Source organism: Tamandua tetradactyla, chromosome 1 (genome assembly GCF_023851605.1).
Source record: "Tamandua tetradactyla isolate mTamTet1 chromosome 1, mTamTet1.pri, whole genome shotgun sequence".
Taxonomy (NCBI): Eukaryota; Metazoa; Chordata; class Mammalia; order Pilosa; family Myrmecophagidae; genus Tamandua; species Tamandua tetradactyla.
In genome coordinates this window covers 103,412,098-103,424,392 of record NC_135327.1, presented here as the reverse complement: position 1 = coordinate 103,424,392, position 12,295 = coordinate 103,412,098, and the positions used below count along the sequence as shown (strand labels likewise).

The 12,295-nt window shown below is 38.5% G+C and overlaps 1 protein-coding gene across 1 annotated transcript in view; it reads left to right on the top strand.

Annotated features, from left to right (window-relative positions):
• Nucleotides 1-12,295, top strand: part of ABCB5 (ATP binding cassette subfamily B member 5) — a 220,434-nt gene that overhangs the window by 22,411 nt on the left and 185,728 nt on the right. The window contains 1 exon segment of the mRNA XM_077122218.1: nt 10,185-10,239. Coding sequence (XP_076978333.1) covers nt 10,185-10,239 — 55 coding nt within the window.

Below are 12,295 nucleotides of genomic sequence, written 5' to 3'. Positions count from 1 at the left end.
TGCACTGCTCAAAATTCTACCCACTGGGAGAATTTCCCCTCACTGATGTCCCTGAAGGACAATGGTAAGGGGCTGTAGTGCTGCAACTGTCCACTTTTCAGTGGTATCTACATATTGTGCAGAACCATCTGTAAACCAAGCCCGAGTTTTCTCTTCCTCAGTCAACTCAATGTAAGGAACTCCCCCAGAGGCCATAGCTCTGGTCTAGGAAAGAGAAAGTAATGTGGCAGGAGTGCAGACCATGGGCATTTGGGCCACTTTCTCATGCAATTTACTTCTGCCTTCAAGACCTGCTCTGGCCCTATCTCGTATATACCATTTCCATTTTATGATGGAGTGCTGTTGTGCACACCCAACTTATGGCTAGGTAGGTCAGACAACACCCAGCTCATAATAGGCAACTCAGTTCTCATGGTAACTTGGTGTCCCATGGTTAAACATTCAATCTCCACTAAGGCCCAGTAGTAAGCCAAAAGCTATTTCTCAAAAGGAAAGTAGTTATCTGCAGCAGACATTAAGGTTTGCTCCAAAATCCTAAGGGTCTGCATTGTGATTCTCCTATAGGGACCAACCAAAGGCTCCAGACAGAATCTCTATTTGCCACTGACACCACTTCCAGCACCGTTGGATCTGCTGGATGATATGGTCCAAGTGGCAGAGCAGCTTGTACAGTAGACTGGACCTGTTGCAGAGCCTCCTTTTGTTCAGGTCCCCACTCAATATTAGCTGCTTTTCTGGTAACTCAATAAATGGGCCAGAGTAACACACCCAAATGAGGAATATGTTGTAGCCAAAATCCAAAGAGACTAACTAAGCATTATGCCTCTTTTTTGGTCATAGGAGGAGCCAGATGCGGCAACTTATGCTTCACCTTAGAAAGAATATCTCAACATGCCCCGCCCCACTAGAATCCTAAACATTTCACTGAGGTGGAAGACCCTGTATTTTTGTTGGATTTATCCCCCATCCTCTGACACGAAAATGCCTTATCAAAAATCTAGAGTAGTTGCTACTTCTTGCTCACTAGGTCCAGTCAACATGATATTATCAATATAATGGACCAGTGTGATGTCTTGTGGGAAGGAGAAATGATCAAGGTGCTGCAGAATAGATTATGACATAGGGCTGGAGAGTTGATATTCCCCTGAGGTAAGACAGTGAAAGTATATTGCTGACCTTACCAGCTGAATCAAACTGTTTCTGGTGGTCCTTACTAACAGCGTAATTGAGAAAAAAGAGTTTGCCAGATCTATAGCTGCATACTAGATACCATGGCATGTGTTCATTTGCTCAAACAATGGTACCACATCCAGAGCAGCAACTGCAATTGGAGTCACCACCTGGCTTAGTTTAAGGTAATGCACTGTCATCCTCCAAGACCTATCTCTTTTCTGCACAGGCCAAACAGGAGAGTTGAATGGGGATGTTCTGGTGACTTCCACTTGGCCTTTCCTATCGTAATAGCCCTCTCTCCATGAATCAGAGAGCCAACGTGGGGATTCTGCCAGTTGTTCATTATGTCTGTTCCAATTATGCATTCTGGAACTGGGGTAATAACTGCAGAATGGGTCCGGGGACCCAGTGGACCCACTGTGAGATGGACATGAACTAGGACTCCATCAATCACCTTTACCTCCTAAGGTAAGCCCCCACTCTGACTGGTGGACTAGAGTGACGTTTTGAGTCCCTTGAAATTAATGTCACTTCTGTCCCTTAAATATCTGATCATTTCCTTTTCCCCAATGCAGTTACCCTGGTAAATACCTGGGTAACTCTAGTAACCCTGGAGTTACATCTCCCTGGTGAAGGCTTGGAGGAAGATTAACAGTATAAATCTGTGGCAGTGTAACAGGCTCCTCCCCCAGAAGGACCTGGTCTTCCCTCATTCAAGTGGCTCTGGTCTATAAACTGTCTCAAGTCTGGAAATTGATTAAAAGGCCATGACTGTGTGTTATTGTAATTCAAGTTAAACTTTTGTTCATTTGGCCTAGAACTCTTCTGCTTATGCAGCTCAAAAAAGAATTTAGTAGACTGCCCATCTATTGTACTTCTAGGTACCTCATGATCTACTAGCCAACACCACAAATCTCTGTAAGTCAGATTATTTTGACCCCTTCTTTGAGTCTGCTGTCGATTATGATAGCCACGTCTACCTTGTCTTTGGCTGCCACCTGGCTTCTGTCAATACAGGATCCGATCATCCCCATTGTATTTAAGGATTCCAGCTCAGTGACAGCAGTTCCCACAGTAATATCTGACCTACAGAGAAGGGTGACTGTACAGAGTTCTTCAGGGATGACAGAGCTTGTCTCACAAATTTATTTCTCACAGTCTGGTAAAAGGTGCATCCTCTGGACTTTCCTGGGGTGTATGAGCAGGCTTTCCATGATAATCCACTCTAACATTCCAATCTCTCTAAGCCTTTGGATCCCCTCATCTACATTATACCAAGGAAGTTCTGGCATTTCAGTCTCAGGTAATGTCAGCCACCTTTTGATCCTTGTTTCAGCCAACCATCCAAACAAACTGCTAATGCCTTTTCTAATCCCTCGAGCTACAACATTGAATGTAGAACCTCTGCTTAGAGGGTCCACATCAATAAATTCAGCCTGATCCAGTTTTAAATTCCTTCCACCATTATTCAACACCCATAAAATCCATTCCCACACATATCCCACTGATTTCTTGTATATATAAACTGAAAAACTCACACAGTTCTTTTGGAGTACCGTGTACCTCCTTGTGGATGACACTGTACCACACATTTTCGGGGCCTGTTAGGACATCAGTCTAGTTATGGGTCTGGAAGAAAAGAAGGTTGGTGGGGTGGGTCATGAAAATAATTAGAAGTGCCAATTACTTCAGGGCATTTGTCTGCAGTTTCATCTGATGAAACAGGATTAATTATTCCAGGCAGAAGAGCAAGGGCTGTTTCCCCATAGTGGGTAATTACATGCTTCACAGGCACTGAAGGGTTAATCCCTTCAGGTGCAGGTTGGATGGCTGACTCAGGACTGGCTGGAGGTGGGGTGTCCATGTCCTCAGGGCAGACCATTACAGGGCTATCTAGAAAAGACTCAGCACAATCCAGGGTTTCAGTGTCTCTAAGGCCATCATTATCAATCCTTTTGTTGCCATCCCATTTTTCAGGGTCCCACTCCTTTCCAATAAATGTCCTCATTTTAATGGCAGACACCATGCAGAGTTGAGATTTCTGTTTACATTATAAAGTTGCTACTCTAACAGTGAGACTCTGAGTCTGATTTTCAGAGATCTCAAGTCTGCGGCTACAGGAAATAATATTTTCCTTCAGGGCACTCATAGAAACTTTTACATCTGTCATAGGGGGGCACATAAGCTTCTCATCTGAAGCATTCAGCTCATCCCTTTCCCTCATCATGGTATCCAGCTTATCTAACAACAACCTGCCAGCATCTCTATACCTATTAATTCCACAAAACTACTTAAATGTGTCAAAAACATTATCACCCAGAGCCTTTTATAAAGTGTACAATTAGCAAAATAGAATGGTGATTTTTTTTACTATCTCTTTTGCCAGCTCACCCCATGGATCATCAGTGCCATCCTGATTAGGAAAAACGGAGTCATTAACACCTTTGAGTCTAGTCAGAGTAGAAATCCAACTATAAAAGCCCATTTTAAGATTGTGTTTCTTAAGAACTACTCCTGGTACCAAGCTGTATTAGCTAGGGTTCTCTAGCGAAACAGAATCAGCAGGTTTTATCTATAAATGTAAAATTTATAAAAGCATCTCAGGCAAATATGGGGATTTAAGAGTCCAAGATCTGTAGGCAGACCATGAACTGGCAGCTCCAATGAAGGTCCTCAGTGAACTCTCAGGAGAGATTGGCTGTCTGAAGCAGAAAGAGTGATTGTCTTTTGAATCCTTCTTAAAAGCCTTCCAGTGATTAGATTAAGCATCACTTACTGCAGAAGACACTCCCCTTGACTGACTGCAGCTGTAAATCCAGCCAGCCTGGTCATGATTTAAGTCCATGAAATGTCCTCACAGCAACAGACAGGCCAGCACTTGCCCAACCAGACAACCGGGCGCCACCACCTGGCCAAGTTGACATGTTAACCTGACAATCATGGGCTGCATACATCTTTTGGCAATTGTGAATAAGGCCACTATAAACATCAGTGTGCAAATCTCTATTCATATCCCTGCTTTCAGTTCTTCTGCACATATAACCTAGTAGCAGGATTGCTGGGTCATATGGCAATTCTATGTTTAGGTTCCTTAGGAACTGCTAAACTGTCTTCTACAGTGGTTTTACCATTTTACATTCCCACCGGCAGGTAAAAAATGTTCCTATTTCTCCATATTCTCTCCAACAATTTTAGTTTTAATAGTGGCCATTCTAATAGGTATAAAATGATATCTCATTGTGATTTTGATTTGCATTTCCCTAATAAGTAGAGATGTTGAGCATTTTTTCATGGGCTTTTTAGCCATTTGCATTTCCTCCTTGGAAAAATGTCTATTTGTGTCTTTGCACATTTTTAAATTGGGTTGTTTGTCTTTTTTCGAATTGTGATATTTCTTTATAAATCCTGAATACTATGCCCTTGTCAGATACGTGGTTTCCAAATATTTTCTCCCATTGAGTATATTGCCTTTTCACTTTCTTGACAAAGTCCTTTGAAGCAGGAAAAGTATTTAATTTTGTGGAGGTCCCATTTATCCATTTCTCCTTTTTTTGCTTTGTGTTGGATATAAAGTCTAAGAAACCAAGAAACCATTGCCAACCCCAGGATCTTGATGCTTCCCTATATTTTCTTCTCAGAGTTTTATGGTCCTGGCTCTTATATTTAGTACTTTGATCCATTTTGAGTTAATTTTTATATAAGGTAGAGATCCTCTTTCATTCTCTCACATTTGGATAGCCAGTTCTCCCAGCACCATTTGTTGAAGAGGCTGCCTTGTACCACTTGAATGGACTTGGCAGCCTTGTCAAGAACAATTGACAAAATATGAGGGTCTATTTCTGAACTCTCATTTGATTCCATTGGCTAATATATCTTTCTATATGCTAGTAACCTGCTGTTTTGACCACTGTAGCTTTGTAATATATTTTCAAGTCAGGAAATGTGAGTCCTCCAACTTTGTTCTTCTTTTTCAAAATGTTGATGTCTATTCAAGACCACTAACCATTCCAAATAAATGTGAAGATTGTCTTTTCCATTTTGCAAAGTAGGCTGTTTGGATTTTGATTGGGATTACTTTGAATCTGTAAATCAATTTTGGTAGAATTGACATCTTAGCAATATTTAGTCTTCCAACTAAATTTTATTTCTTTTAGCAATATTTTGTAGTTTTCTGTGTATAGGTCCTTTACATCCTTGGCTAAATTTATTCTTAAATACTTGATTCTTTTAGTTACTGTTGGAAATGGAATTTTTCTTGATTTCCTCCTAAAATTCCTCCTTTCTAACGTACACAGATACTTCTGATTTTTGCATCTTGATCTTATACATCTGACACTTTGATGAATTCGTTTATTCGTTTTTCAGGACTTTCTATATATAGGATCATGTCATCTGCAAATACCGAAAATTTTATTTCTTCCTTTCCTATCTGAATGTCTTTTGTTTCTTTTTCTTATCTAACAGCTCTGGCTAGAACTTCCAGTACAGTGTTGAATAACAGTGATGAAAGTGGGCATCCTGGTCTTTTTCCAGCTCTTTGAAGGAGAGCTTTCAGTCTTTCACCACTGAGTCTGATTTTAGCTGTGGGTTTTTTATATTTGCCCTTTTTCATGTTGAGGAAGTTTCTTTCTACACTATTTTTTTGTGTGTTTTATCAAGAAAGGATACTGGGTTTGTCAAATGCTCTTTCAGCATCAATCAAGATGATCATGTGGTTTTTCCCCTTCAATATGTTATGGTTTATTACATTAATTGATTTTCTTGTGTTGAACCACCTTTAAACACTTGGGAATTAACCTGCTTGATTATGGTGTATAAGTCTCTTAATTGCTGTTGAATTCAATTTGCAAATATTTTGTTGAAGATTTTTGCATCTATATTCATTAGAGAAATTGGTCTGTGATTTTCTTTCTTTATAGTATCTTCATCTGGCTTTGGTATTAGGGTGATGTTGGCTTTTCCTAGACATGTGGGTAGTGTTCACTTCTCTTCACGGTTTTGGAAGAGTCTGAGCAGGATTTGTATTAATTATTTTTGGAATGATTGATAGAATTAACTTTGAAGTCATCTGGTCCTGCTCTTTTCTTTGTTGGGAGATTTCTGATGACTGATTCAATCTCTTGTAATTGGTCTGTTGAGGACTTATATATCTTCTAGTGTTAATGTAGGCTGTTCATGTGTTCCTAGGAATTTGTCCATTTCATCTAAGTTTTCTGGTTTGTTGTTATATAGTTGTTCATAGTGTCCTCTTATGATCCATTTTATTTCTGTGGGATCAGTAGTAAAGTCCTCCTCTCATTTATGATTTTATTTGTTTTCAACTTTTAACTTTTCTTTGCTAGCCCAGCTAAGGGTTTGTCAGTTTTATCAATGTTCTCTAAGAATCAGCTTTTGTTAATTCTGTTAACTCTCTCTGTTGTTTCATTTGTTCTCAATTTCCTTTATTTCTGCTCTAATATTTTTGTTTCTTTCCTTTAGCTTGCCTTGGGATTAGTTTCCTGCGCGTTTTCTCGTTCCTCCAGGTACGCAGTTAGGTCTTTGATTTTAGCTATTTCTTCTTTCTTAATATAGACTATTTCCCTGTCAGCAGGGCCATTGTTGCAACACACAAGTTTTGATATGTAATGTGCTCATTTTCATTCTTCTTGATACATTTACTGATTTTTCTTGCATTTTTTTCTTTGACCCACATACGGTTTAAAGTATGTTATTTAACCTCCATATGTATTTGTATTTTCCAATTCTCTGCCTGTTACTGATTTCCAGCTTCATTACATTATAGTCAGAGAGAGTACTTTGTATATCTCAGTCTTTTAACAGTTATTGAGACTTATTTTGTGACCCATCATGTGATCTATCCTGGGGAATGATACATGAGCACTTGAGAAGAATGTATATTCTGCTGTTTTGATGTGAATGTTCTGTATATATCTATTAGATCTAGTTCATTGATTATATTACGCATGTTCTCTGTTTCCTTATTAATCTTCTGGGTAGATGTTCCATCTATTGGTGAGAGTGGTGTATTAAAGTCTCCAAATATTATTGTAGAGATATCTTTCCCCCTTCAGTTTTATCAGTGTTTGCCTCATTTTTAGAGCACAATGGTTAAAAAGTGCATAAATATTTATGATTGTTATTTCTTCTTCATGGTTTGTTCCTTTTATTAATTTATGGTGCCCTTCTTTGTCTCTTATAACAGTTTTGTGTTTAACATCTGTTTTGTCCAATATTAGCATAGCTACCACAGCTCTTGTGTTTACTGTATTGTCTGGAAATTCTTTTTCCATCCTTTCACCTTTTTGTGTTCTTGGGTCTAAGAGGAATCTCTTGTAGACAGCATATAGATGGATCATCCTTTTTTATATATTCTGCCAATCTGTGTCTTTTGATTGGGAAGTTTAATCCATTAACATTCAGTGTTACTGCTATAAAGGCAGAACTTACTTCAGCTATTTTATTCTTTGGTTTTAGATATCATATCTTATTTTTGTCTTTCTTTTTACCCTTTTAATTACCCTTACTGATAATCTCTATTTCTACCCTCTGCTCCAAGCCTCTCTCTCCTATCTTTTCCTTTCAAACTGCAGAACTCCCTTTAGTAATTCTTGAATGGATTGTCTCTGGTGGATGAACTTACATAGCTTCTGTTTATTGGTGAATATTTTAAGCTCTCTCTTTTTTTTTTTTAATGACAATTTTGCTGGATTAAGAATTTTGGGCTGGCAGTTTTCTATTTCAGTTCCTTAAATATATCATACCACTGCCCTATTGCCTCTGTGGTTTCTGATGAGAAATTAGGATTTAGCCTTATAGCATTTCCCTTGTATGTGAATCTTGCTGCTTGCAGGATTCTCTTCTGTTTGGCATTTGACATTCTGATTAGTATGTGTCTCAGAGTAGGTCTATTAGGAATTATTCTATTTTGAGTACACTGTGCTTCTTGAACTTATTTATTTATGTCTTTCATAAGAGTTGGAAAATGTTCATCCTTTATTTCCTTAAATATTCTTTCTTCCTCTTTCCCTTTTCTTATTCTCTTCTATTGTGTCTTTCATTCCCATCATCTCTGTTATGTTTCTTTTTATGTTTTGATTCTTTGTGCTCACACAGTGTCTTCCTAATATCCTTTCTCTCTTTAACCGTATTTTCCTTCAATGACTTGAATTGATTTAGGAGGTTTGTTTGAAGCCCTTTGATCAGTTTTAAATTTTTTGTTTCCTCTGAAGTTTTCATTTGTTCCTTTGAATGGGCCATATCTTCCTTTTTCTTAGTAGACTTGTAATTTTTTGCTGGTGTTTAGGTTTCTGATTATGTTGATGAGTTTACTCTGGAGGTTAATTTCCCCCTCTTGCCTAGGGCTTTCTTGTTAATTTGCTTTGTGTTAAGGTATGTCTTTGACACTTGGCTACAACTTATTATAGACCTTTAGAGTAGCTAATGTTTAACTGCTTATATTTTTTCAGCTCTTATTCATCTGATTCTTGCCCTGCATATATGATACAGGTTTTTGAGATTGTATTATTTGTGCAATTGTTTCACCCCCTGAAGAAAGCTTCCTTTCCCCTGGTTCTTCCTTCTGGGAGAATCCTCATCTGTTTTGTTTTTTATTTGTCTCCATAAAAATAAACACTCCTTTCATTGTATCTAGCTGCTTTTGCCTGGAGGGCAAATTCTGGAAAGAGGCTCATCTGTAGAGGACTTTCCTGAGTCATTATTTCCCATGGGCCAGTGGCCCATGAAGGAAGCATACATCCATAATTCCCTGGGGAGAAGACTGGGAAGGACACCAAACTTCTCTTTGACAACTCCCTGAATCTGTGCTTTCCTGGACTGCTCCGCAGATTGCACTCTTGAGCAAACTTTTCCCCGCGATGCTGAGGTGATACTGTGCCTTTAATTCTCAACTGACTCTGCTCCTATTGCAGGCAGCTTGAAACAGAAGCTGTCAGCCACTTTTGTCCAGGCAGGTTGAAACCCTAGGACAGAGCCAGGATCCAGCAATCTGAATTTGTGAATCAAAGACACAGGCAGTGCTAGGCTGTGTCCCCTCCCCTTTCCCCTGGGGAAAAGCTGCCCTTCAGCGAGCTGTTCCCCCCAGCACTAAGAATGTACTGTCTCTCTCAATCACCACTGCTTCTCTTGGATGAGTTAAATCTGTAGCTGCTGCCCTCAGAACCAGGACACAGTGTTCCAGATTTGCTTATCGAAAACCATGATCAGTGCTTGGTTATGCCCCGACCCATTTTGGGGGGGAGGAAGACTTTTATTTCCAGTCACGAACTGGATCCCAGGGCGGGCTGCCACAAGAGAGGGGAATAGGCACTAGCCTCCACAGCCTGGAGAGTTTTACTCACAAAGCGCTTCACCAGTTATCGGTCTCTTCCTCCCACTCTTCCCTGCATGGGGTACAGTGTTGTTTCACATAGTTCCTGGCTGTTTTCTAGCTGCCCTGGAGGACAGACTGTACCCTAAAGCTCCTTACTCTGACATCTTTCCTCAAGTGTTCCCTATGCTTTTTTTTTTTTGCATGGGCGGGCACCAGAAATCGAACCCAGGTCTCCTGCATGGCAGGTGAGAACTCTCCCTGCCGAGCCACTGTGGCCCGCCCTTCCCTGTGCATTCTTGCCTTTTCTCAGATTTTTCTAAATTATTCCCTGAGACGTTTCAAACAGAATTCTAAATGCATAATCCCAGGTGGAAAAGGGAACTTCTATTATTATTATTACTTAACTGACTGTTGCCTGAAATTAGAAATGTCCTGAAGAATTTGTTCTGGGTATTAGCTACATGTTTAATATTATCTTGTATTTGGGAAAAATTGCTTGAGAGCAGAGATAATTATTTCAAATTGAGGGCTAAAGAATAGGAAACGAAATAATCATAAGCCTGTGGACTGGCATTAAGTACATTTTCTTGAGAATATACTTCATTTGACTTAGGGGGCTATCTATGAAACTGTATGGCTGCTATAAATTAATGTCCTTTATAGTTTAAACATTTTTTTACAGCAAATTATCAGAACTGTACTGAGTCTCAAGAGAAGCTGAATGAAGATTTGATTGTGTAAGTCCAAGTGAAGTGTTTACATCAAGCTTTTGTGTACTGCTTGATTAACTTCTTAAAAAGAAAAAAAACTTGAAATTTCTGTCTGATCTTAACATTTCATATAAGTGATTAAATCAAGCATTTTTTCTTCTTTCATTGAAATATAAATATAAAATACTTTTCACTGATATATAAAATTCCATAATTTTTTCTTCTATTTGAAAGGCTTGTAGGTTCACATGCATTGGCTTGGATTTGGCAAAGTTGTTATCAATAGAAAAGTTGTAGATATTATTTTATACCATTTTTCCCACTAGAACTGAAGGTATATTCCTATAGGATAATGGACTAGTTTTTCCAAATTATTTTCCTTCCAAATATTATAGAAAATGCCATTTATGTAAACCTTAAAATAAATATTATAAATTTTATTCAGACTAAATTTGGAGACTGACTATTCAGATTAATATAGTAAAGTTTCAGTAAGACTAAAGTGTATAAAGTATGATTGATAAGGAATTTAAAATGGCATTCTGTTTTTATAATTTTATGCATTAAACTGTATGCTGATTCTTTCATATGTGCTGAATTTATTATATAAATATATCTTATTTTACTGAACATATTCACTGGATTCAAGCAGTGTTTCACTAAGACTCTCAGTGTTTTTTCTGTAGACCTAAGGGATCCCTCACTCTTTTCCCCTAGAAGTGAAGCCTTCATTGCACAACCACATTGTATTGATACCTCCTGGTCCATAATTCTTGACCTGTCCTATCCAGTACATTAACCACAGCCAAATGTGGCTATTTAAATTTAAATTAATTTAAATTATTTTTAAAATTCAGTTCCTCATTCTCAGCCACATTTCAAGTGCTCCGTAGCCACATGTGGCTACATGCTGCTTGGCACAGATGCTGAACATTTCCCTTATCACAGAAAGTTCTTTTGGACAGTGCAATTCAGAACTACAGTGGGAATGGTGTCCGCTTGATCCATTCTCTACGGAAGCCTCAGCTTTCTCTGCAGGAATATTCTTTTTTTTTTTTTTTTAGCAATCTCTACTTAGAAATTCTTAATTAGAAAATTCTTAATTAAGAGCTGTGGTAGTTGGATTCAGTTGTCAACTTGGTCAGGTGAAGGCACCTAGTTCTGTTGCTGTGGACATGAGCCAATGGTGTGAATCTCATCTGTTGCTAATTACATCTGCAGTCGGCTAGGAGGCATGCCTGCTGCAGTGAATGACGTTTGACTTAATTGGCTGGTGCTTAAATGAGAGAGCTCAATGTAGCACAGCCCAAGCAGCTCAGCATTCCTCATCTCAGCACTCGCAGCTCAGCCCAGGCCTTTGGAGATGCAGAAAGAAGTCACCCCGGGGAAAGTTGTTGGAACCCAGGGGCCTGGAGAGAAGGCCAGCAGAGACCATCCTGTGCCTTCCCACGTAAGAAAGAACCTCAGTGGAAAGTTAGCTACCTTTCCTCTGAAGAACTAATGAAATAAATCCCCTTTTATTAAAAGCCAGGTCATCTCTGGTGTGTTGCATTCCAGCAGCTAGCAAACTAGAACAAGAGCCAAGGTATTGCTTTCTACTGAATTTTAGTCTTAAAATGTAAAGCAGGGTTTTGATGTACAACCATGAAATATGAGTTTCTTACAAAAAAAAAGTTGGGGAATTTTAAAAATAGGGCATCCATTTATGAAATAGCAGTAAAAGGAAGACTAAGATGAAAAAAGGTATGCCCATGTATAATTATTAAAAAGTTACTTAACTTATTAACATTTATTTATTAAAATTATTATTATTAATTTCTTAACATTTATGACACAGTATTTTATGCTATTATTTCTAAAACCAGTGTTCTGTGTTGGAAATATTTAAGATATATGATGAAAAAAGGTTCCATAGTGGAATTGGTTTGGAAAACATTCTATATGGCAGCCTTGTCTTGGATACACACAGTATGTGTAAGCATTTTAAAGGCACCATTTAGTTAACTTTATTTAATACTTTTTCAAACTTATTTGACCATGGAACCTAATTTTTTCCCCTAATACCTACTAACATTCTGTGGAA